Here is a 27,897-nt window from a genome sequence, read left to right as displayed (position 1 = left end):
TAACAACAGGGATACATTCTGAGAAATGTGTTGGTAGGCGATTTTGTCATTGTACAAACATCATAGAGTGTAGCTACACAAACCCAGATAGTATAACCTACCAGAAACCTAGGCTATGTGGTACTGATGTTATGGGACCACCATCATACATGTGGTCCTTTGTTGACCAAAACCTCATTATATGGCACATGACTGTATATAAATTCTTTATACGAATTATACTTCAGTTAAAAATTAACAAATAATACTTCAATTAACAAATTTTATTGAGTTGGCCTGGACACAGAAAAATTTTCTGGAAAGTCTCAGGTCTCTTCCACAGTGGCTGGTTGGCATTCTTGGCTGAAACTTGGGAGCAGTGGCACTCTCTTGAGTTTCTGAAGGGTGAGTTGGGCCAGAGCCCAGACGTGCTGGAGGGGAATGTGCAACCCAAGTTCTTCCCATGAGTAGATGACACAGTTTTGAGAAATATGGAAATGTTCATGGTCTAGGAGGCTGATAGAGTCTATTGCACCTAGCAGGAAAAAGAGAGAGAGTACCTCACCAAGGTGTGACAGGAAGAAAAACTACTTACTGTGTTGTTGGTTTGGTTAAAAATTTCCCGATTCAGGTCTTCGTATTTGCCTTAACATCTGAGTTTGAAATGGGCCTTGAACCAGTAAAATATTTCATTTTTCAAACAATGAAAAGTTTTAGAAAAAGCATTAGGTTAACCATGAACGATTCTACTAAACCAAAAATCACAGATGGTTCTTTAAAAATAAAGTGTTATGGAAATGTAAAATGGTACAGCACTCTGGAAAATAGTTTGGCAGTTTTTTACAAAACATGCACTTGCCATAAGACCCAGTAATCACACTCTTGGGCTTTTATCCCAGAGGGATGAGAACTTAGGTCTGCACAAAAACCTGTACGTAAATGTTCTTAGTATCTTATTATATACACACTATTGAAATATACTATTAGTATATATATTATTAATGTAGCATATACTATTGATGATAATGTAGAAAATAATCCGTATCTCCTTCAGTTGGTGAATTGTTGAACAAACTGTTATATCTGTACAGTGGAATACTACTCAGCAATAAAAATGATTGACCTATAAGAAAGCAGGAAAATAAAAAAGGGGGCCGGCTCCGTGGCCGAGTGGTTAAGTTCGCGCCCTCCGCTGCTGCGGCCCAGGGTTCGGATCCTGGGTGCGGACATGGCACCACTCGTCAGGCTACGTTGAGACTGCGTCCCGCATCCCACAACTAGAAGGACCTGCAACTAAGATATACAACTATTTACAGGGGGGTTTGGGAAGATAAAGCAGAAAAAAAAAAAAAAGAAGAAGATTGGGAACAGTTGTTAGCTCAGGTGCCAGTCTTTAAAAAAAAAAAAAATGATTGACCTATTGATACATGCAGTAACCAGGATGGACGTTAAGGACATTATGCTGAGTGAAAGAAAGTCAACCTCAAAAAATTACATCCTGTATGATTTCATTTACATAAAGCTCTTGAAATGACAAAACTATGGAGATAGAGAACAGATTAGTGGTTGCCCAGGGGCAGGGCTAGGGTGGGCGAGTGGGGGCAGTTCTGTGTCTTGATAGGGGTAGTAGTTACACAGATCTGTACATGGGATAAAATTGAACAGAACTATACACAAGCACAAAATGAATGCAAGTTTGGGTTTTTTTAAGTGGTGAAAACTGAATAAAGTCTGTAGTCTAATTAATAGTAATATACCAACAAGGTTATTTCCAGTTTTGCTATTGTACTAGAGCTGTATAAGATGTCCCCATTAGGGAGAGCTGGGTGAAGAGTGCACAGGACTCTACTATTTTTGCAACTTTCTGTTAAGTCTATTGTTATTTCAAAATAAAAAGGTAAAACATTTGGGTATGTTGTATACCCCTGTTCATAGCAGCATTATTCACAATAACCAAAAAGTGGAAGCAACCCAACTGTCCATCGACAGACAATAGTATAGACTTGCAATGGAATAATATTCAGCCTCAAAAAGGATCAAATTCTAACACATGCTACAACATGTATGAACCTTGAGGACATTATGCTAAGTGAAATAAGCCAGTACAAAAGGATAGCCACTATGATTCTGCTTATATGAGGTACCTAGAGTAGTGAGATTTATAGAGACAGAAAGTAGAAGGGTGCTTGCAGCAGCTGAGGGAGAAGGGAAATGGGAAGTTATTGTTTAATGGGTACAGAAGATATTTTGATATTTTGGAAGATAAAAAACGTTCTAAAGATGAATGGTGGTGATGGTTGCACAACAGTGTGAATATCCTGAATGCCACTGCACTGTACACTTAAAAATGGTTAAAATGGTAAATTTTATGTTATATATATTTTGCCACAATTTAAAACAGGCATTATTATTATATAAGTAGCAGATGTTAATTATTAAACATACGTATTTAATTGCAAACGTAAATCTCCTTGAATGCTTTTAATTTTTCCACTTTTCATTTTGAAAAGATCACAAACTTATAAAAAGTTGCAAGTTCAGTACAAATAAGTTTTTTTTTTGTTTTTTGTTTTTTGGGTTTTTTTATTTTTTTTTTTAAAGGTTTTATTTTTTTCCTTTTTCTCCCCAACGCCCCCCGGTACATAGTTGTGTATTCTTCATTGTGGGTTCTTCTAGTTGTGGCATGTGGGACGCTGCCTCAGCGTGGTCTGATGAGCAGTGCCATGTCCGCGCCCAGGATTCGAACCAACAAAACACTGGGCCGCCTGCAGCGGAGCGCGCGAACTTAACCACTCGGCCACGGGGCTAGCCCCACAAATAAGTTTTTTTCTGGAACAATTTGAGACTTTTACCAAGCTGATGTCCCATCTCTTCCAAAGATTTCACTGTGTATTTCCTACAACCAAGGACATTCTCTTACATAACCACAGTACTACCCTCAAAATCAAGAAATTAGCATCAACACCTTGCTGCTGTCTGATCCCTGCACTCTATTCAGGTTTCACAGTTGTCTCAATAATGACTTTTATGGAAAGGGGAGCCAGGTGAGAATCAAGTCTTGCATTTACTTGTCATATCTCTTCAGTCATCTTTAATCTGGAACAGTTCTTGAATTTCTCTTTAACTTTCATGACGTTGATATTTTTGAAGATTACAGGCCTGTTGTTTTGTGACTGTCTCTCAGTGTGAGTTTGTCTGAAGTTTCCTCATGAATCAATTCAGCTTATGTATTTTGGCAGGAATATTCCAGAAGTGCTCCCATGTTCTTCTCATTGCATCTTGTCAGGTGATGCATGATTTCTATATTCCTATTACTAATGATGTTCACTTTGGTCACTTGATTAAATGTTAGGCTTTGGCACTGTAAAGTTACACTTTTTCTCTTTGTGGTTAATAAGTATGCTGGGCCAGCCCTGTGGTGCAGTAATTAAGTTCGCGCGCTCTGTCTCGGCAGCCCGGGTTCACAGGTTCAGATCCTGGGCACGGACCTACATACCACTCATCAAGCTATGCTGTGGCAGCATCCCACATACAAAATAGAGAAAGATTGGCACAGATGTTAGTTCAAGGCCAATCTTCTGCACCAAAAAAAGATGATGATGATGATGATAATACTTTATGTAATTAAGTATGCTGTGGGAAGGTATTTTGAAACTGCAAATGTCTTCTTCCTCATCTAACTTTCAGCTTAGTCACTTACATGTTTATATCTAAGGACTGATAATTTATTATTTTGTTCAGTGTATTATAATCTATTATTATGTTTATTTTGACATTCAAATTGTCCCAAATTTAACCAGGAGCCCCTTCAAGCTGTCTTTTTTGTCTTTTTGACATGTTCCCATCATTATGAGTGCTTTTAAATGGGGGAAAAAAGGAATCATGATATTATGGGCTACATAGTATGCTGTTTTAAGGATATAGCATAATTTAGTTAAATAATTCCATTAGAGCATTTTCTTTTACTTTTTTTGTACAGTATAGCCAGATTGTCTTCTGGCAGCCTTGTAACAATTTACACACCCACCAGCAGTGTGTGTGTACAAGTATCCTTTTCTCCACACTCTCATTAACAATCAGAGGGTATTTTTAACTTCATAATTACAAGGAAACTGTTAGAGATCAAATTAGCCTGTACAATAAACATTAGAAGGAGTTATCAGGACTCTAGACAAAGGAAGAAAATAGAGTTTATATGTATCTTTTACTAGTTTTTTGCTTTTCTCTTTAAAGCAGCATCGTAAAGAAGGTATCCCAGAACTAAAGCAGTTATTTCCTTCTTTATGATGCTGATTTCGTGAGGAAGACAGTTTAAAGTAGATATATTACAATGTAGTCTTTTACTTTTCTCATGACTTGCTCATTTCTTTGAAATAACTCTCAGTGCTGACCGGTCATTGACCTCAAAGATCCTTTTCAAAATTCTGAAGTCATTCTCTACTAACCAGCTGTGTGACCTTTGGGAAAGTTGATCACCAGTAGGCCTCATGTTCCTCGTTTCCAAATTAAATTAAATGGTTTCTAATGTACCTTCTCCCTAAAACTGGAAGATCTTACTGAATTTTATTCTGAGAGTTGGAAGAAAGTGATTTTTTTATTAAAAATCTGCAAAACTGACTTGCAAAACTGGTTGAATTTTGTAGTAAACATTTCTTCATGTATCTAACTTGGCAACTGAATTGCAGGAAGTATTAATTCATTGTTTATGGGCTGGTTTTATTCTAGGACTTTGGTTGTTAATCCTCCCTTTGCTTTTAATGTTAAATCTGTCTTGTGGCACTTTTGACTGTTTGGTATGGAGGAAGAGAGTAACCCAGACATAGATTCCATTTAAGAATTAGAATGTAAGAAATATTAAGAATATAAGAAGAGAAGATATCATAAACTAATGAGTGTGAGAAGGATTATTCAATAAATGGGATTATGATAATTGCTTGGCTATTTAGGAAAAAAAATCACTTAGACCCTTGCTTTAGATCATACACCAAAATAAGTTCTAGACATACTAAAAATTAAATGTAAAAAACCCCACTAAAAGTAGAAGAAAATAAAAGTGAATATTTATTAAATCCTAAGCTTATATGATAGTTAATATATACTATAAAGTTAATACAATATACATTATAGAGTTAATATATGTTAATATATAATATAGAGTTAATATGTAATTTATAAAATATATAAATATATCATGTAGAGCTTAATGAAGAAAATTACTAATGAAAAGATCAGTTGCTTTGACACCTTAAAAATTAACTTGGGCAAACAGTTTGGCAGTTTCTTATCAAGTTAAACATACACTTACCGTGTGACCCAGGATTCACATTCCTCGGTATTTATCTTAGAGAAATGAAAATTCAAGTTCATGTTACAGTCTGTACACAAATGTTCACAGCAACTATATTTGTAATTGTAAGATACAGGAAACAACCCAAATGTCCTTCAGGGAGCGAATGGAGAAATAAACTGTGGTATATCTATACAGTGGAATACTACTTAGCAATAAAAAGGAATGAACTGTGTATACATGCAACAACATGGATGGATCTCAAGGGCATTAAGCTGAGTGAAAAAAGCTAGCTTCCAAGGGTTACATATTGTATGGTTTCATTTACGTAACACTCACGAAGTAGCAAAATTATAAAGATGGAGAACAGGTAAGTGGCTGTCAAGAGTTAGGGTTTAGGGAAGGATGTGACTATTAAGGAGTTTCTTTATATGGATTAATATTATTGAACTGTTTTTGCAGCAGTTCTTATCCCGATTGTAGTGATGGTTACTCAAATCTAATCTGCACATGTAATAAAATTTCATAGAATTACGTACACGCACACACACAAAGGAAAAACTGGTGAAATCTAAACTAGGTCTGTAGCTGAGTTAATACTGTTGTACTGACATCAGTTTCCTCGTTTGATCACATACTATCATTATTTACCATATTATTGGAGAAAACTGGGTGGAATATACGTGAGAACTCTGTACTATTTTTGCAAATTCTTATGAGTCCTACATGATTTCAAAATTGAAAGTTATAAAAGACTAAGCTGTGGTACATCCTGACAGTGGAATATTATTCAGTCCTATAAAGAAATGAGCTATCAAGCCATGAAAAGACATGGAGGAACCTTAGACGCGTGTCATACAATATGTGGCCTACATACTGTATTTTCTAACTGTATGACATTCCGTAAAAGGCAAGACTGTGGAGACAGTGAAAGATCAGTGGTTGTCAGGGGCAGGGGAGAGGGAGGGATGGATAGGGGAACACAGGATTTTTAGGACAGTGAAATTATGTGTAACACTATATTGGTGGATACATGTCTTTATATATTTGCCCAGACCCATAGAATGTATACCAAGAGTGAACCCTAATATAAACTGTGGACTAAGTAGTAATGATGTGTTAGTGTAGGTTCATCAGCTGTAACGAATGTACTACTCTGGTGGAGGATGTTCATAATAAAGGGGGCTCTACATGCATGGGGGTAAGGGCATACGGGATATCTCCACACCTTCTGCTGCAATTCTAAAACTGCTCTAAAAAATAAAGTCTACTAAAACAAATTAACTTGGGTCAGAAACAAACATTGAAAAGCAAAGTAAGAAAAGTATTTGTAGCAATTATTAAAGATAAAATTTTCATGTCTTTTGTTTGAAAAAAACCCATATAAATCCATAAAGCAAGCCCTGAGTCCCCAATGAACAGGAAAGAGCTTAAGAGAACAAGCAAGTGCTCCAAGAGAGAATTTTGTAGATGTCCTTTTGTAAGTGTTTATTCAAAAATTTCTGGAATCCCCAAATTCAGTAGTGTACTACCAAAACCCTTGGAAGCGTACACTAGAAGAGAGAATTTTTGTTTTTCGCCGTTGTAGTATAGCTGTGTAAAGTAATCTTACCTAAGAGAAAAATTGTTTAAAAGATGCAAAAGAGAGCACTGTAAATTTGCATTGTTTTGAGGTAGCTTTGAGAGAATTTTGAAAGACCTTGTTATGTGTAATGTCCTCTCCAAAACAAAAATCTTTTTTTTTTTCAGGTGTAAATTAATTATTTGAAAGCAGTTGAACAATGGAGCCAGACATCATTCGAATGTACTCTTCATCCCCACCACCACTAGACAATGGAGCTGAGGATGATGATGACGATGAATTTGGGGAATTTGGTGGGTTTTCAGAAGTTAGCCCTTCTGGTGTAGGGTTTGTTGATTTTGATACACCAGATTATACTCGTCCCAAGGAAGAGTTTGTACCTTCAAACCATTTTATGCCAATTCATGATTTCTCAGAAAAAGTAGATAGCCTTACAAGCTTTAAGTCCATTAAAACTGATAATGGTAAGGACAGCACTGCTGAACTTTCTCCTCCTGTGAAAGGACAGTCTGATGTTTTACTTTCTACCACCAGCAGAGAAATAATTTCATCTAAAACTTTAGATACTTCCACTGAGGGCATAGAAAGTCCAGGAGATTTAAATAAAGTAGAGGAGCAGAGACAGAACATTGGAACACCTGAAAGTTTCTCTCCGGGAGATTTTAGAACTGATAGGAATGTTCATCAAAACAAGCAGTTAGAGAGCTGCAATGGTGAAAAGCCTCCTTGTCTGGAGATTCTAACAAATGGGTTTACAGTATTGGAAACTGTAAATCCTCAGGGAATAGATGATCTGGACACTGTAGCCGATTCAGAAGGACAAAAGCCTCTTAGCACTCATAGTACTGAGTATGATTTAGACTGTGTCCCTAGTCCTGCTGAGGAATTTGCAGATTTTGCCACATTTTCCAAAAAGGAAAGGATACAACTAGAAGAAATTGAATGTGCAGTTTTAAATGACAGAGAAGCACTAACCATTCAGGAAAACAATAAAATTAATAGAGTCAATGAACTGAGTTCTGTAAAAGACTTGTCTTTGAGTAGAAGCTTTGAAGATAAAGGAGACACTGATGGAGAGGATCAGGTTTATGTTTCAGAAATAAGCCTAATGAGTACCAGAGGTTTCAGTACTGAAAAACAAGGCCTTGTAACACTGCAACAGGATGAATTTTTAAATTCAAGTGTTCAGTCAGAGGCTTGGAGTTTGGTAGACTCAGCTGATAATTCAGAGGCCAGGAGAGAACAATGTGAAACTGAGGAAAAACTTGATTTATTTACTTCTAAATGTGCTGACCTATGCATGGATTCTATTAAAACTTCTGATGCTGATGATGAAGTTGGTTCTTCCAAAGAAGAAAGTAGAAAGTTTACTGATTCCCAAAGCCCCGGCATTGATCCTACAGAAGAAAATGTTTTGGATGATTCTATAAGTGTAAAAAATGGTGATAGTAGTAGCGACTTTGTGACTTGCAATGATACTAATGAGGATGATTTTGGTGACTTTGGCACAGCCAGTGGCACAACTCCACCTCTCGTTGCTGGTACTCAAGATTCAATGAGTGATGTCACTTTTGAAGAGTCCTCAGAGCACTTTCCACATTTTAGTGAACCAGGTGATGACTTTGGAGAATTTGGGGATACAAATGCTCTTTCTTGCCAAGAGGAAGTTATATTTACTGAGTCAGACCTAAAACAGACTTCTGATAGTTTATCAGAGGGACGTAAGTTGGCAAGAAAGTCTACTGGGATAGGCATTGAACCTGTTTCAAAACTGAAAATTGGGCAAGAAGGTGAGTTTGGAGATTTTGATTCTGTGCCAAATATTCAAGATGACTGCACTGCTTATCAAGACTCTGATGATTTTGCGGACTTCAGTTCAGCTGGTCCTAGCCAAGTTGTAGATTGGAATGCATTTGAAGATGGACAGAAAGATAGTTCCTCTTGGGCTGCTTTTGGAGACCAGCAGGCTGCCGAATCTCATCATCGAAAGGAAGCCTGGCAGTCACATAGGACAGATGAAAAGATTGATACTCCCGGAACCCCCAAAACCCACAGTGTCTCTTTAGCAACTTCCAAAGGAGCAGTTGCTGGTGGCCATTTACAGGAAACACCCACTTCAGTTCAGGTATTTACTGATTTTCTCTATTTTGTATAACATATTAATTGCTGTGGAGGCTTCTAATTCAGCTTTTCAAAAAATAAATTGGGTCTCTGTTGAAGGAGTCTTTATGATATATGATGCTTGCCTGATTTGTAGATTAATTAAATTTTTCACCACCCTTTGGTAAACTTTAAATAGACAGTTCTATAATAATGCCTGTTAATATTTTTCTTTATGAGCCAACCCTGATGGCCTAGTGGTTAAAGTTTGGCACACTCCACTTCAGTGGCCTGGGTTCAGTTCCCGGGTGCGGAACCATATCACTTGTCTGTCAGTAGCCATTCTGTGGTAGCAACTCACATTAGCAGAACTCAAAGGACTTATAACTAGAATATACAACTATGTACTGGGGCTTTGGGGAGGAAAAATAAAGAGAGAGGAAGATTGGCAAAAGATGTTAGCTCAGGGTGAATCTTTCCCAGAAGAAAAAAAATTATTCTTTTAAAAAACAGATTTTTGTGTATTGGGGCCAGCCCGGTGGCACAGCGGTTAGTTCACAGGTTCCACTTCGGTGGCCTGGGATTCACCGGTTCAGATCCCAGGTGTGGACATGGCACCACTTGGCAAGCCATGATGTGGCAGGCATCTCACATATAAAGTGGAGGAAGATGGGCACTTTCCTCAAAAAGAAAAAAAGATTTTTCTATATCTCAATGAGTTTCTTTAATATTTACAGAAATTCACAAACTTGGTTTTTTGACGAATATAAATACAACTTATGTAAAAATTCATTAATTAGCTAATTAACTATTCCGGTGAATCCTTCAGTTTTTACCTTTACAGTGATTTTAAAAGAAGGTTACACTGAAATTTAGAAGGCTTTTTTTAAGCTTCAGAAAATTGTGTCTCTTAATTTTGTCTATTGAATACCTAGGAAATTGAAGTATAATTCCCATTGCAGGAGACAGCAGGCAGAATTTGAAACCTCACCCTGTGCTAAAGCCTATACGGCATTGAAGGATAGAAAAAGAATTTGAAAAAAGCAGCTGTGGAGCTCATAATTTAACAGCTACTAAAAGACCTGTGGTGAGGGTATAAGACAGATTAAAGTTCAGACCTAGAACAAGCAACAGCCATAGGTTGACTCATCGTGGCTATATTTATTTGCTTATAATTTCTTGCGAATGTACATTTATGTTTACTGTTCTCAGGGAGTAAGTATGTCAGGGAGAATATTTTTGCCCCCAGCTCCTGTACTTTATCCTTTTCTAGTTCAGACTCTTTCAGAGAAGATTCGTTAAGATTGATTTTGACCTGAAGTCGCCCCTAGAGGTGCAGCTTGATATCCAGGTTGTTCCCAGCCCTGAGTTGTACCCTGTGCTAAATTTAACCTTTCCTCAACCCCAGGGATGTGGAAGAGAGCACTCCCTTGAAAATCATTGCTTTACACTGACAATTGATATATATAACACTTGGTCCACAGGCTTACTTTAAGGGTACCTATAATAAAGTCAGAATCTACAAACTCTACTTCTCCAGTTATCTTTTGTTCTAAGCAAACCTTTTTCAATTGGAAATACTTCCAAAGTCTGTGTTAATTTAAATGTTTATACATCATGCTTTGATGCCTTTGATACATTAAGATATTGTAGAAATTATCTTATTACCAGTTGGTGTGCCCAGCTAATCACTTTTCACTTGACTATGAGTGTCCGAATAGCTTAATTTACTAATTCAGTTTTTACATGGTTTGGCTAATGTATTATTCCTGTTGAGTAATTTATTATTGAGGGAGAAGCTTGCAATTTTAAACAAGGAGTGTTCTAATTATATAATGCAAAGAGAAGGCTGTTAGTTTTGACCTAATCCTTTCTCTATTTAGTTTCATCTTACTGGAGTATAGGGTGACACCGGTATTGGATGATCTTTAATTTATAGTCTTAGAACTTTTAACATCAATAATGAATTTTTAAATGTATGACCACTTCGAAAAGGAAATTTTTGCATCACACAAGTTGATTGAAGTTACAAATAATTTGATAACTGGATATAGGAGGTAATAAAGTATATAGGCTTTATGGAATCCTACAGAGCTGAGTTTAAATCTTGACTCAGCCTCGCAGAAGCTTTCTGATTTTTGGACAGGTTACTTCTGAACTCAGTTGTCTGTAAAACAGAGGTAAAATCTACTTCAGAGGACTTTTGTAAGGTAAAAATGACAGTAAACTTTAAAATGAACAAAAAAATACTGAAAAATAAGAATTTTGTAGTATGATTCTATTTTGTAAAAATAAAACAGAAACTGTATAGATGTGGCAAGATGGCTTAAGACTTCTTGAGATTTGTTTGGCTCAGTCCTCAGGCTTCTATTTCTGTTGAATGGGTTATATAAAATGAGTAGAAGTTGGAAATAGATGTTGGAAAGGAGAAACTGCTGGAATGCACTGAAGGAGAAGTTTGAAAGGAAGTTGAGGTAGGGAAATAGCTAAGCCCTGCTGAGTAAGTGACTGAGTTGGAAGTGACATTCGTTCTTATCATGCTGTTGTGAAGGAGGCTTGTGGCCTGCAGTTTCTTCCTTTTCCAGAATCTGCTGGAAAAGTACATTAGTCTTCTAGAAGATGATTAGATTTATTAATTTTTTTTCCTGAGGAAGATTAGCCCTGAGGTAACATGTATTGCTACACTTCCTCTTTTTTTTTTTTTTTTTTTTTTTTTTTTTGCTTGAGGAAGGTTAGCCCTGAGCTAACATCTGTGCCAGTCTTCTTCCCCTTTGTATGTGGGTTGACACCACAACATGGCTGACTAGTGGTCCACTAGTGCAGGTCCACGCCCAAGATCCAAATTGGCTAACCCCAGCCGACGCAGAATGTGCCAAACTTGACCACTATGCCATGGGGCCAGCCCCAAGATTTATTAATATTTTCCTTAAAATATTTCTCCTAGTTGCTACAGTGTTGGAGACAACACAGAAATCCTCACATATTAATAACAGTAATAAACGTTAGGTTTTTTAATGTTAAATTTAAAAATTATTTATTCCTGTTGAATTTTACCTGGATGCAACAATTCTGTCTTGAACAGAGTGCCATTGAGTGGTTTTGTCCAAATCCTGCTTTGACAGAATTCAGAGCTCAGTTAATTCAATTAAACAAACATGGGGAACAGTTCTTTGTTTTGTGAAGTCAGACAAATGCTCTAGTTGTCATTTCAGAATTCTTCTACTTTTCACTATTTTTGGTATGTGACATTGTGACGTTTTTAAGGAAGATTAGCCCTGAGCTAACTGCTGCCAATCCTCCTCTTTTTGCTGAGGAAGACTGGCCCTGAGCTAACATCCATGCCCATCTTCCTCTAGTTTATATGTGAGACGCCTGCCACAGCATGGCTTGACAAGTGGTGCCATGTCTGCACCCAGGATCCAAACCGGTGAAGCCTGGGCCGCCAAAGCAGAACGTGCACACTTAACCACTACGCCACCGGGCTGGCCCCTGGTCCATATTTTTTAGTACTTTCTTTTTTTCAGCCTACCAAAAGGGTATCTTAACATTTGAATAAAGTAAATCTTCCTTGGCTCAAGAGACAATCAATTATTATAGCTTTACAGCAATAATTTGTTACTTAGGTAGGGAAAAGTCAACCAAGAAGAAATCTTTCAAATTTATAAAATGTTCTTAGTCAAACTAATTCTCAGATGTGAGTCCAGCAAACCTCAAAGGTTTCAAGCCTTGATGTAAAAGCCTTGACTATGTAAAAGTACATGACCATTTATTGAGAAGTATTCTTCCCCTTCAGTAAATATTTTTTTCTGAGAACCCAGAGTTCAGTATATTTCATCCTTTTGTTAACATTCTTATAAATTGTAAAGAAAAGCAAGTAGTGGTATCTCTGTTGTACAAATTAGGAAGAGGTCAAAACTCTTCTTCACTTTTTGGGCTAAGATTTAAAACAAAACAAAATGATGACAACAAAAAACAAAATGCTCCTTACTTTTAAAGCATTCCTTTTTTCTAAAAGACCATTATGTATATTTTTTGAACAGTTTTCTTTCTTTTTTTTAACCTGCTAATGTTTCAGAAAAGAACCTTGATTGGAATAGCCAAGATGACTTTTTCTTAGATGTATGGTAAAGGAGATAATGTCATAAGCACTGCATTTAACTCTTAAGCTTTTGTAAAATTTAAAAAATATTACTCTGGACCTTATTTGAGAATTTAGGTAAATGGTAAGTAATCTCTTTATATTAATTGGCTATAGAAAAGGAAGCTACGAGTCATTTTTTCTTATTAGCCGTCTAATTGATACTGCTACTGGGAAAATGTTATTAGATGAAGGTTTGTTTTGAGAGCTTTAAAAATTAGGAGTATCACAAAGAGTAAAAAGAAGAGAATCACTAATACTTTGTCTTATGTTATTTTGAGACTAAGTTATTGGTTTGTTCACCAGAAAGTCAGCATTCTCAAACTGAGTGTAACTAGTCCTATATTTTCACCTTCATTTATTTAATCATCTGCCTAAGATTTGTGCAAATTTTCCTTTCTGTGGGTGAACACAACTTACGACTGAACACAGAAGTAAGCAACAAAAATAAGTCCTGGGGATGTAATGTACGACATGGCGACTATAGTTAGTAATATTGTTTACTATATTTGAAAGTTGCTAAGAGAATAGGTATTAAAAGTTCTCATCACAGGAAAAAAAATTTGTGACTATGTGTGATGATGGATGTTAACTAGAGTTATGGTGGTGATCATTTTGCATTATATTCATATATTGAATCATTATTGTTGTACACTTAAAACAAATATAATGTTATATGTCAAGTATATCTCAATTTTTTTAAAAAAAGAAAGAAATTAAGATTTTGACCTGATAGTTCTTTGCTTATTTGAAGTATTTTGGATAGGAATACCTTTTGTTATTTTCCCTCAGAAAATCTGAAATTCTAGTTTTTAATTCCAAAATAGATAGAAATACTTTATTAAATGTATCCAGTAATTGTGCAAAGGGGGCAAACCATCTTTTTAGAGCATGATGAATATTACAATTGGTCACTCTTCTTATATAGCTTGAAATGGGGGATTGATAAGTATACAGTTATAGATTGTACTTGATATGTTACTTAATATTTCATGGTGACGAGGCATAAGGTATCCTCTTAAATGGAAGGTTAAGTTACCGGTGGATTTTATGTTTCTTCTAAACTTCCACTTAAGAGCAAGACCTAACTAATGCTATCAATATTAAAAACTATTCACATTAGTCAAGTTCTGTTCCTAAGGAAGAAAGGAAAACTAACTAGAAATATCTTGAAGGAATTTTAGGAATTACCTTAAGTACAAGATGCTTTGAAGGAGCTATGCGTTTGAGTGGCATAACAACCAGAATCTAGGATCCTGGGTGCTGGTCTTACACAGCCTTTTGGGAAACTGAATGAGACTCTCAACACTTAATCTTTTTATACTCCAATGTAGTCATTTATGAAATAGAGGTGTATTAGTCAGGGTTCTCCAGAGAAATAGAACCAGGAGGATGGATTAAGGAGAGAAGATTTATTATAAGGAAGTGGCTCATGCAATTATGGCAGCTGAGAAGTCCCAAGATCTACACTCCACAAGCTGTCTTCAGTTGATTGGATGAGGCCTACCCATATTAGGGAAGACAGTCTGCTTTACTCAGTCTACCAATTCAAACGTTAATCTCATCCAGAAACGCCTTCGAAGGCATGCCCAGAACAATGTTTGACCAAAGGTTGCCTGGGCACCTCATGGCCCAGTCAAGTTGACACATAAAATTACCCATCACAAGAGGGAACACCATATATTCATATATAGCTTTCAGGATTTTTAGAAGAGTTGTAACTTGTTTGTGACTCAGGCATACCAGTTAGGAAGCTCCGTATTAGGTAATATATGAGAAATGAGAAAATTGGGAAAGATTGAAAGAAGCTATAAAAGCCACTGTACCTTTGGAGAGTAGTATAGCCAAAGCCACATATGACTTTTGTGAGCCCTTTCCCCATAAAGAGATTTAAAATTCTACTTTATAACTTACTATAAAGATGACAATGTTAATATTAGCTATTAAAACATTTTTGCGAACCCCTAAAATTATTGTGAGCCCTAGGCGCTACACCTACTGCATAAGTTGGCCCGGGGTATAGTATGCTGCTTAAAAGCCAGGCTCCTGAGTTGCACTGCTAGATTCAGACCCAGGTTCAGCACTGACTTGCATTAGCCACTTCTCTGAACCTCAGATTTAGAGAATAGTATTAGTACTTTCTTCAAAACTCTCATTATGAAGATAAAATGAAATTGTGCATGTAAAAGTGCTTAGCTCCGTGCCTTGCACATAATACATGCTCAATAAATATTAGCTGTTACTGAATCACCTCAGAAACAAACTTCTTGGAAAATGGTCTTCAAAGGTATAAGAAATATCGTTGCCAAATGAATTTTTTGGTGAATATCAGAAAGTAAAAGGGGGACAAATGAGAATTCGGGTGGGAATACCCCCAATTCTGACTATGTACTCACCTGTCAAATTATTTTGATAGCAGATCTGCTGCTTTGGGCTAGTTTCCCATCTCAGGATAGTTTTGACAGCTAGAATCTCTTCTGAGCACAAGTGCTCTTCTGTGCAAGCAGCAGACCTCCTGCTGTGGCTTTGCAGCACGGACACGAATAGAGGAAAGAAAAAGGGAGTCTGACACTTGCCTTAAAGAGCATTTGACTTTCAACCCTACATGTATCAGAGCCCCCTGTTCTTAAAATGTTTAATGGCCAGATGTGCTGCTGTTTGCTGGACATAGAATTTGATACCTGTATGAATTGAAGGACATGACTGAGCTATATAAACAGGTATTCCCCTACCAGTCACCAGTTTCCTAACCCCAAATTCAAGGGAGAACTGATGACGATTTTTCTGCTTTAACTTTGGAGTTGAAGGTATTTAAAATTCAAGTAATTGGATATTATTTTATTTAGTTACTATTTTAACCACAGCCAAATATTTAGTATGCTAAGTGCACACTTATTTGTTACCCTCACATTAATTCAGAGTGCAGCACTGACTCTTCAGTAAAAATTTACAATTTGCTTTGTTGAAAACTATGAATTGTAGTGTTAGAAGAAATAATTTGCTTTTTTAAATGTAGTCACCACCTTGGCAGTTAACAGTTGAATCCCTAATATCTAATGAATATCTAATGGCTAGAAATGTTTGAAAAACCATAAAAAGTGGGTAAAAGCATGATTTGATGAAAAGAAAGTGGGCTCTAGAGTCAGACTTTGGATCAAATCCTTACTGTGCACCATCCCAGCGTGAGACTGTGGTTATGTTAATCTCCTTGAGCTTTAGTTTCTCCGTCGGTGATATTGAAACAATTATATTATCATTCAGGGTTTATTTTAGAAGATTCATCAAGTAATACATGTAGAGCCTCAAGCATAGTAACCAGTACATAAGGGCATTCAGCTATCATTTAGACATATTCTAATTATATAAATATATCCAACCTATGTACAACAGGGATTTAGATGGCTTACAATAAGATATACGTTTGTAAGTAAAACAAATATGCCCCCTGCAGTCTTAAATAAAAATGAAGTGCTTTTTTTCCCTAATCTAGTGCGCATTTAGTTAACATTCCTGTATCAACTATATGCAGGAACCTATGTAGTGGGGAGTCAAGATAAGACATAGTCCCTGCCCTCGAAGCTCCTGTGATTTTTAGAAACTAAACTTAGAACTGCTTTGATAACAACATAATATAGTGATTAAGAGCACAGACTGTGAGGCTATGCTTCCTAGGTTAGGATTCGGCCTCTTTGTGGAATATTCATGTGACTGTGGGCAAGTTAACTTAACCTCTCAATGTTCCATTTTTCTCATCTAGAAAATGGGGATGGGGCTGGGCCCATGACATAGTGGTTAAGTTTGGGGCACTTCACTTTGGCAGCCCAAGTTCACGTGTTCAGGTCTTGGCTGCAGACCTACACCACTCATCAGCCATGCTGTGGCAGCAACCCACATAAAAAGTGGAGGAAGACTGGGACAGATGTTAGCTCAGGGCGCATCTTCCTCAAGCAAACCAAAAAAAAGAGGAAAGTTGGCAACAGATGTTAGCTCAGGGCTAATCTTCCTCAGCAAAAAATATAATAAAAGAAAATGGGGATAATAATATTACTGTTACCTCCTTCATCTGGTTCTTATGCAACTTAAATGAGCTCATATTTGTAAAGCATGTAGATTAATGCCTGACACATGGTAAGCACTATGTAAGCGTTCAATAAAAACCATAATGCACCATATCAGGCTTTTGCAGTTTCTGACTGTGTTTCAGACAACATCTTTTGGTCTTTTGCTGAATTTCAGCCCTCACTTCCCTGCACTGGGTTATACTGATATTGTTTACTTTCTGTATGCTGCCTTATCGGCCTAGGAAAACTAGAGTTCAGCCAGTCTGACTTTACCACTAATTCCAAGTAATAAAATAATATCTTTTGGAATTGAACATCTAATACAAGTCCAAATATACTGTAACATGTTAATAAACCTCACTATTCAGTTTATATCTTCTTTTTCTGAGTTAATCAGCTACAAGTAGTTTTAAAACTGAGCGGTGCTCCCATTTAATCAAAACCAGGAGCAGATTTTTTATTATAGCTAGATACACTCCATATAAAAACAAGAGTTCATCTAAGCAAGTTAATATAAATAAAATTTTTTACTCATGCACAGTAGAATAAATCCAAGTTTAAATAATATTTTACTTTATTGACTCTAGTTTTGATGTGCTATTAATTTTGTTACTGATTTGGTTTAAGGCTGTTGCATATATTAAACTGTCCTGGCTGATAGTGTTGAGGAAAAAATTGTATATATTTTAAAACAGTTAAAATCCTTTAATAATTTCTTAAAAACGAAAAACTCAAAACCTCTACCAATGTCACAGTTTTGATATACCTTTTATATCATGCTCAAATTTTATGCTCGAGAGGAATGATTTTTTTTTTAATTTAATGTCTGATTATAATCTGTTTTGGAAAATCTGTTTCTTGAAAGAAACCTGTTTGGTCACAAGACAAGCTGTTCTCGCAGTAGGTTGTTGAACTTCTCTTCTGAGCGTTTTTAGTCATATTCTTCTACCTGTTCTACTTAGCAAGTTACTTGGACTGTGTTCCATCACATTTTCGAACTTTCAACTTCAGTGCGCTTCTTGGGAAGTAAAGCAGTCTTAAACACCTAAAGCATGGCTTACACACTTTGCATTTCATAACATGATCAAGATTTAAGTCACAAATAAGTCAACCAAAATCTTCATCGATTTCCAAAGTTCAGAATCCACAAGCAGTGGCAGTAACAGGTTCTATTTATACAGTGGCTCTTAAGGATAGATATTTTTAAATTAGATACTTCTTTTCCAACTCCATAGGAGAATCGGGGAGGATGCAAAATACTTGGATTATTTAATTTCTTGTTGTCATATGGTAGAAATTGGTAGAGTAAGACAAATATTTTCATAATGCTTTATAATGCTAAATAGTGGTAGAGAAACATCCTTAGTGAGATTTGAACCTAGTTTTGACATTTATTTTATTCCCTGGCAGGCTACTGTGTCCATGGGTATCATCTATACACTAACAATAGTAGTGATACAAGCTACCCCTTCTTGAGCAGGCACTGAGTGCCAAGTATTTAATCTTCTAATTTGTTATCCACTCTGTGAGGTAGGCCCTGAAATCTCCAGTTTATAACTCCAGAAACTGAGTCTCAGCCTCTTGGGTTCACAGTTCTCTATTGAAGTGTTGTCATTACATCAAGCATTTGCTTACTGGAATGAGCTAGGAGTAAATGAGATTTGGCATTGCTTACTGTCGTGAACAAGATAGTAGTAGGAAACTCTTTTTTTTTTTTTTTTAAAGATTTTATTTTTTCCTTTTTCTCCCCAAAGCCCCCCCGGTACATAGTTGTGTATTCTTCGTTGTGGGTTCTTCTAGTTGTGGCATGTGGGACGCTGCCTCAGCGTGGTCTGATGAGCAGTGCCATGTCCGCGCCCAGGATTCGAACTAACGAAACACTGGGCCGCCTGCAGCGGAGCGCGCGAACTTAACCACTCAGCCACGGGGCCAGCCCCAGGAAACTCTTTTTAGAGGATGCCCTTTTACCATCAAACTGGTTTTGTGGCTAGTTGGAAATTGATAAACTTTTAAAAGTAAAATGACAGAGGAAACTTAATTTTAATCAAAATCTTTGTTAATTCTATTAGCTGCTTTCTTGTTGAATTGCTGGAGTTCCTCCTTGTGCTGGGCAGTGCTTTTCAATTAGTGGATTCTGGTTATTTGAATCTCTGTTATTTATTTGTTACTCCACCTCAGGGATCTGCAAACTGTGGCCTACGAGGCAAATCTATCCTGCTGCCTGTTGTAGTAATAAGGTTTCATCAGAACACACCCACACTTATTGTTGATGGATGGCCTGCAAAGCTGAAAATATGTACTATCTGGCCCTGTATAGAGAAAATTGCCGACCTGCTCTGCCTCCCTCAAAGGATTTGAAGCAATTGAATGTCATGTCTAATCCTAAAGACATATGGAACTTTCTTTTAAAGTTTCCATGTAATTTATATTCTTTATGAGAAAAGATTGGGGAGGAAGTAAAAAAATTGAGGTGATTAGCTTTAATGCCATGTTCTGTTTCCTCAAGGTTTTTTTTGCTCAAGAATTTGCTCCCTGGTGTACCAAAGAGTGGGTGGCTCTGTGTAGTATTGGCCAAATGATTCAGTGTGCTTTGGGGTCATTTCTTTTTTCCTTTGACAAATATTTTTTCTGTCCCGTTAAAAGGATAACAAAGAGGATACAAGAAAGATTCTATTTTAATTTGCAGAGAAATAAAATTTGGTCATATGTGAGTTTTTGTTTACATTCCCTGCCCAGGAGGAGCCAACGCTTATCATGTTTCCAATTAGATGGTTATCCGATCCCTTTAAAAGTAGTATCTGTCCATTCCCTCTGTTGAAGCAGGTAAGTGGGATCCCCTTGACACACTCAGGTTTCACAAGCCTTGGGATCTTGAGTCTCCTCTTGACTGTAGGTTTCATAATTCATACTGAGAACCTTTTCCCATATCACACACATGAATATAATGAAAGTGTTAGAGTACCTTTTGCAGAGATAGCAGAAGAGTACCCTGAGACTAATTATGCAGTGTGAAGTTTTTTGCTCTGATACTGCTTCCGAAAGAGAGATTTTAGTTTGGAAAATACTTTGGTGAAAATTTTTCCTTTTGTTTTTCATTTTCCTGTTTGCTGACTATACTAAACAACAGAAATCCAACGTTGTTGGTATTTGGCAGGAAGTACCACCATGCTGTGGCATTTCCTTGTACGCTGGGTGTCATTTCAGTAGTACACTTAATCTTCCAACGAGCTTTAACTTATTAGCACTTTGTATTTGTATTTGAGGTTTAAGTAGTAAATTAAGTTGAAAATATTTTACTTGTATCTGAAATACAGTTAGGAAAGTAGGGATAAATGTCATTGTAGGTTGCACATGTAGAATAAACCTGGTAGTGTCCAAAAAATGTAAGTTAATCTAAATCCAATGTTTTAATTAATGAAAATACTCCAAAATGCCAGTTATTTTCAGTGAAAATACTCTAGGGAATATGCAAGCTTTGCTTGGAGGAGAGGCAGTGTTCTATTGAAAAATACGTCTACACACGCCATAGAAGAGTAGAGAAATGGAATTTCTAAAAGATAACACATATCATCAAAATGATAAGTGAGCTATTGAATTTTAGCAAAAATTGAGACATTCTTTCCTACTTTGGTTTGTTTTATTAACAGCAGAGATATTTCTAAAAGGCTTTCAAAATTCAGGTATTTATGTCCAAGAAAAAGGTTCTGTATAATGCTTTTTACAAGCTTCCAATCTTCTTGTTCCTAAATCTAGAGTACATGAGTGGTAGTGAGAAACATCCCAGTGTGGTGGAAAGAATATGAATACTGTCTTCTTTTTTGTTTTTGTTTTTGCTTTAGGCAGATTATTCAGACTTGGAGATTGCTTTCTCACTATACAATTGGGTGATAATTTCTTCCTTGTAGAATTGTGTAATGGATTAAATAAGATAATGTTTGTAAAACACCAGGTATGGTGCTTGGCCTATAACTGCCTTTATTTGTCACCATGGATGTATCACCATGATTGTTTAAGGTAATCATTTAGAGCAGCTGCTCTCTGAGTAGTTAGGCTCCTTTCACCTGGTGTTCCCTATACCTGACCGGTATTCCCTCTCTCCCTTACGGTAGTGGACAGGGTACAGGGGTGGGGGTGGGGGGTGTTAATGATAAAACTATGGCATCATTAAAATTAGAGAAATGAAAATAAACCTTTGGGGGGTGTTTTGATGCAGACAGCTTTACTAAACCGCCTGGAGCGAATTTTCGAAGCATGTTTTCCTTCCATATTTGTCGCTGATACTGAAGAGGAAGTGACTTCCCTGAAGCACTTGCTGGAAACAAGCACCTTGCCAATAAAAACAAGAGAGGCCTTAACTGAAAGTGGGTAAGTAGTAGACAGTTTTTAGATAGCATGTGTATTTGTTAGTTTCAACTGTTCTGACTTATAAAGTTAGCTTAAAACATTGATTCTAAAACATTATTGTGTTAAAGTTTAAAAAATTATATTGTGCTACAAGATATGATTTACAAAACTCCCTGCTTCTCCATTATTTTTTCTTTTTGATATTTCTGAATCAATATTCTAATCAGTCAATTTTATATAGTATCTTTTGACTTCCTAGGATGATAGATGAGAATTTAGATCTTACATCTGCTATTCTCCTCCCTTCATCTTCTCAGTGGACTTAGAGCATAGTTTTTGGTTAAATTGTTATTTGATATTTTCATTATTGAATCATGTAGACAGTGTTCACTAAGCCACTATTTCCTTTACAGTAGAGCTTTTTCCTGGACTTAATAATTGCCTCTCTTTTTCATTTAATAATTCTTTCCTTACCCTCCAACAGCCTGTTAATACAGTCTTACTTGTGATCAAACCTATCAGGCTGGACATTGCATTTTTTCCTGGAGTCCTCCATCTTCCTATTCCAATCTGGAATGGATTCAGTCTAGGTCTCTTAAACACCTGTTGTCTTGGGACCTCCCTTAACTTAGACCCCATTTTGGTGGATCACATCCTCTGATAGCCTCCTGAGAAAAAAAGGTACATGGGACGTAAACTTTTACTTTATTCTACCCTCACATTAAATTTATAATTTAGGATCTTTTGTTGCTGGTGTTCTGAAATTCGCAGTGAAGTATCTTGATGAGTTTTTTTCATTCATTGGACTGAGCACTAAGTAGAGCCTTCCAATCTGGAGGCTTCTGTTTTCTTCAGTATTGAGCATTCTCTTGTGTTGACCCTGACCATTCCCTCCATAGTCTCCGTTTTCTTTCTGGAGCTCCTATTAATTACTAGATTTTAGAGGGTCTAGATTGATTTGCTTAACTTTAATTTCAAAGTGATTCTTATTCCTGGACTCATATTTCATTACTGTCCACATGTGGAGACATTTTCTCTCTGCAGATCTCTCCTTTGTCCCTCTTTGTGACCTCAATATTTGTAGTGCAGAATTTTAAGTATCTCTTAATTTCATTAAAGATGGAGATTATTTTTGCTTCTTGATTTTTGTTTTGGTGTGATTTCAGAGAAAAGAAGAGGACAAAAAGCTTTATGTTATACCATCTTAAAACTATTTAGATGTACTTTTTCAAAATATCCTAGTTGTCTAGAGTTTATACTCTTAGACCCAGGAATATCTCTCCAAGAGATTCATTCTAAGGAAACAACACAACTCTACAAAAACACACACCGTAAAATACAGGAAGATATTCTTGCCTTACTAACAACAGAAGCCACAGAGTAAAAACAGCTTATTTAAAACTGTAGGATTGTGGGGCTGGCCCCGTGGCCGAGTGGTTAAGTTCGCGCGCTCTGCTGCAGGCGGCCCAGTGTTTCGTTGGTTCGAATCCTGGGCGCGGACATGGCACTGCTCATCAGACCACGCTGAGGCAGCGTCCCACATGCCACAACTAGAAGAACCCACAACGAAGAATACACAACTATGTACCGGGGGGCGTTGGGGAGAAAAAGGAAAAAAATAAAATCTTTAAAAAAAAAAAAAACTGTAGGATTGTGGCTGAATAAATCATGGTGCATCAGTCTAGTAGAACATTACACAGCCATTGAAAAAGATACATATGAAGATGAGGAAATGCTTAAAATCTGAAAAGACAATACAGAATTACATATATACTGTAATTGCAACTGTGCATTTGTGGATCAAGGCTCAAACAGAATGCCCAAATGTTAAATGGCTGTAGTAAAATGGTGGAAAGCCAAATGATTTCTTTCTTTTAAATATTTTTGTTTTACAATTAAAAAAAAAGAATAACATACAGGCTAAAGTTTTCCTTGATTACTGGCATATTGTTTCAAATGAGTTTAACTTAGTTACTTTTCAAATGACTGTAAGTGTTGGCTACTGATTTCATTCAGAAAGTAGTTGTATACTCATGTTAGACACAAGATTAATTGGAATGTATAATATTTCACAGTCACATTAAAAGTAGAATTCGTGGTGAAAGCTATTGAGTAACCCATTGTTGGTGGCTTCATCATGAACTTTGCAGGGAACTGCTGGATGTGTGGACCGAGCTACAGGATATCCATGATGCACATGGCTTGAGATATCAGTGGGGCGGCTCCCATAGCAACAAGAAGCTTTTGTGCTCCTTGGGAATAGACACTCGAAACATTGTGAGTTTGTTAGTACCTTGGAAAATCTTTTAATCAACCTATGGGGTAGTTTTAAAACTGTTACACTTCTGTTCAAGCTGGGATAAACTAGTTCCTCAGAAAAATAAATATTAGTTGGTTTAAATGTTCATGTATTTTGGATATGCAAACTTTTAAAACATAAATCTGTCTAAATTTTTGCCTAATCGATATTTCTTATTTTTAGAAAAGTTGTTTTAATGTTTTTCCTTAACTATAAAATGAAAGAACTAAACTAGGAGATCAAAAATATAACCTCATAAGGGCAATTTAACAATTTCTTCAACTTATCATTCACAATATATGTAATAAAGCATTGCAAGCATATTTTGGAAACTGTTTCATTGAATTACAGATCGCTCTCTAAATATGTTCTTTCTCTCTAACATGTGTATAGCTCTTCACGGGCAATAAGAAGCAGCCTGTTATAGTGCCCATGTATGCAGCAGGATTGGTAAGTACAAAAATGTCTCTGCATGTATTTATCTTTCTTGCATTTATTTTGTAAAATCATTTTACATAGCATGACATGGAAGGTATATTTTAAGGGGCATTTAGTGTGAGAACATCAAGGGAATAAATACACTATCCGTTTTGCTCTCATAAATCCCTTCCAGTCCTGATCTGAGGACATTTTTGTCTATTCCATTAATTAGACACTGTATTGTTTTAGAGTAAAAATTGTTTTTGTCTTAGTAATATTCATGCTCATAACTCTTTGTAAAATGCACCACTGGAGGTCGCTCGCTCTCTTTTTTTCTCTGTTTGCTTTTGAAAAGAACCTGAAGTATCTGAAGGCTTAGATATCATTTGTTTTAGTCCAGTTGTGATAAAATTTAAATAATGAAATATTGAGGCTATGGATGTATATAAAATCTTGGAAATACCAAATTATAGTAAGTGAAAATGAGCCAGGACACATAATTGGTCCTTAGTTTTTCCATTAATGTTTTAAATGTGTTGAATTTTGTTTTTTCAGATATGCCAGGTAGTCCAGAATAAGTGAGGAATTTTCGTTCTGTACCTTATCAAGATTCAGTCACATTTTAAACTTTGATGTGTTTGTGTTTTTTGGTGTGTCTTTGAGTTATTGGTGAATAAAAATGTCCTATTAAACTAAAAATATTTTAAAGTTCTTTCACCAATAACTTGAAAATAAGGAAAAAATACTGTGTTTAAGAAAGAAAGAAAAAAATGAGGACAGGGCCATCCCAGTGGCATAGTGGTTAAGCCCACGCGCTCTGCTCTGTGGCCTGGGGTTTGTGGGGTCAGATCCTGGGTGTGGACCTACGCAGTGGTCACCAAGCCATGCTGTGGCGGCATCCCACATACAAAGTAAAGGAAGATTGGCACAGATGTTAGCTCAGCAACAATCTTCCTCAGACAAAAAGAAGGGGAATATTGGCAACAGATGTTAGCTCAAGCCAATCTTCCTCACACACACACAAAACAACTAAGGGAGTGGGAACCCTTGGTATAGAATTTAAATTATATAACCCTGTATGTGCATGTGAAAATGAATTTGATGTGGAACTTGATCCTTTTTGTAATCTACAAACGTTTTCCATGCATATGCTCTAATTCTTAATGTTGAATTGGAACATTTTGCTTTGTTTTGCTTTTGTAGTTTGTTTTGTGGAATTAGACAAAAACTTTCTCTGTGAGCTTTTTCATCAGTTTCTGCTCCATTGTAAAAGGTTATCTTGTATTTTCAAAACACCTTGATCATCCTTACACTCTTTTCTAGATATAATCCAGAACATTTCTTTAACTTTTTGGTTATTTGGATGTCTTTTTTTCCTCAAGGAGTAGCTTTCTAAAGATTGTTGGTGGTGTTATTGTCACATTCTGAGTAGGAAGCAGGAATTTAATTTGTAGGAGCTTTCAGCATGTTGGGAACAGTAACCTACTTATTCCAGGCTCAGCACATAAACTAGTTGTTTAAGTTGTGTGAGGAGTTAGAGACTAATATCTATGCTGTATTTTCCTTTTTTAATTACAACCTTTATTAGTACTAATTTTACCATTTTTGTGAGCTTTTAATACCAAAGTTGATGTAATAAATGCATCTTTCCTCCTCCATCTTAGTGATGCTTTACATTTTGAAACTTATTTTACATATCTGGTTTCAAATTTTTAATTATACCTGAATTTTTCCCATGATGGTACATATGAGAGGCTCAGTATCTTTTGATCTCATCAGGAGGAATAGGACCTGAAGTGATCATTTAAGTCACTGGTTCTCAGACTTAACATGCATCCAAATTGCATAGAAGACTTGTTAAAACCCAAAATGCTGGGCACCACCCCCAGAAATTCTTAATCAGTGGGTCTGGAGAGTGGCTGGAGAATTTGCACATCTGACAAGTTCCCGGGTGATGCAAAACTACTGATTGGGGACCACTTTGAGAAACACTGGTTTAAATGATAGTTCACTTTAGAAAATTTGGCTAAGACTAGTAATTGCTTGCCAGATGCATTGTCTTCTTTCATAAGGGCACACTAGAAAGCCTATATAATGTATATGGTATGGAGTTAAACCATGAATTTACTTTTGTTTTTCAAGCTGCTGGATTAAAGCTTTTCATATGTACCATTGTTAAGAATCGAATCTGTACATTGCTTTAGTTAGTGTGTGCCCTATTTTAAGGGGGGAGGAGAGATTCTCCTGAAAACTTATTTTTAGAAATTTACAGATTCTAACCTTACTGACTTAGCAACTTTGATTTTGTTTCTCCCAGTAAAGGGAGACTTTTGTTTAGTCTAGTTAATAAATATTCAAGAGCTTATTGAGTATTATTTTTAAATGTGCAAAAGCTTGACTTTTTTCAGGCTATTAACCTGGATTATTACCCATTATTATTAATGTTTGGTAGAGTGTTGGTGCACAATGCTTATTTTTCTTCTTTGTTTCTGCACCCATCCTGATTGTCTTCCTTTCTTATTCAAAAAGTGTGTTAGATTTGTAACACACCTGGTAGAGCATGTAAGATGTTTTCTCCTCTGAAATGGCTGTGTCCCTGCTTTGCCGGTCCAAGGAACTAAGTATGAAGGCCCCCATCCTTTGGCGGGGATAGGGCCAAACACTAAATTCACACTGAAGCACGTGGACATCATCACATCATCTGGTGTGTTTTAGAATCAGCTCTCACTTCTCCAAGCACCGCCATGGTGTAATGTGTACAAAGGGTGTCTTTTCCTGCAGCTTCAGTGTCTGAAACATCATAAAAGTGTTGGATTCTAAGGGCCTGGATGTAATATACTGTTGTGTTTGCCTCTTCCTCACCCACGCCATCCCAAATTGTGCGTAATCTTTTGTGTGACAGTGATAACCAGGCACTTTAAAACAAATCTGATTTAAAATACAAGGTCTTTCTTCAGAAAGTTTGGGTTCCAAAGGTGTTATTGTGAAACATTTCCCATTATAGTGCTATAAGATTTTCTCTAAACAAAATTTAAGAATAGTTCCTTTTTGTCTTTAGTACTTTCGAAATGACCCATTTTTTCCTTTCTGCTTTCTGGTAGGTTAACTTTCTTGCAAAGTTTATGAGTTGATTCCCCCCTACATACAATTAATGGCTAACATGCCTTTTTCAGGGTATGTTGGAGCCCACCAAGGAACCATTGAAACCACTATCTGCTGCAGAAAAAATTGCTTCCATTGGTCAGACAACCACCATGTCACCAGAAGTGAATACATCTGACCAATTCCAGGTAAAAGAATCTGTCTGTGTATAGATATGTTTATGCATGTATATATACATGTGTCTACACACACTGTTGTTTCCCTTAATATATAAAACTTCTGGTGTTTAAAATATTTTTAAAATTTGATTTCATGATGGACATGATTTTGATTACTTAACATCCTTTGGAATACAAAGAACAAATTATCTTTAATTTTCAAAAAAAGAAAGGCACAATTTGAGAACTGGCTGGTTATGGGTAAGTCCTTTATACCTATACAGGTATTAGGCTCTTTACCTATACAATGACGACTTTGAAGCAAGCATCTCTAAAAGTATGATCATAATTACTGACACAAATCTGGTAAGTGCTAGATTTTCAAAAAAATGGGAAACAAAGTAATAAAATGTAGGTGTGTTTATTA

General features: G+C 36.3%; 1 protein-coding gene across 3 annotated transcripts in view; it reads left to right on the top strand.

Annotated features, from left to right (window-relative positions):
- The window catches only part of AFTPH (aftiphilin), a 67,469-nt gene that overhangs the window by 20,784 nt on the left and 18,788 nt on the right, over positions 1–27,897 (top strand). For all 3 annotated transcript variants that reach the window (XM_046661187.1, XM_046661188.1, XM_046661190.1), the window contains 5 exons: positions 7,016–8,973; positions 21,361–21,512; positions 23,642–23,768; positions 24,184–24,240; positions 27,384–27,500. In XM_046661187.1, coding sequence (XP_046517143.1) covers positions 7,048–8,973; positions 21,361–21,512; positions 23,642–23,768; positions 24,184–24,240; positions 27,384–27,500 — 2,379 coding nt within the window. In that variant the 5' untranslated portion in view covers positions 7,016–7,047. The remainder of the gene's footprint in view (positions 1–7,015; positions 8,974–21,360; positions 21,513–23,641; positions 23,769–24,183; positions 24,241–27,383; positions 27,501–27,897) is intronic.

This window comes from Equus quagga, chromosome 5 (genome assembly GCF_021613505.1).
Source record: "Equus quagga isolate Etosha38 chromosome 5, UCLA_HA_Equagga_1.0, whole genome shotgun sequence".
Classification (NCBI taxonomy): Eukaryota; Metazoa; Chordata; class Mammalia; order Perissodactyla; family Equidae; genus Equus; species Equus quagga.
The sequence above is the reverse complement of the archived record's forward strand: the minus strand, read 5'-3'. Positions and strand labels throughout refer to the sequence as shown.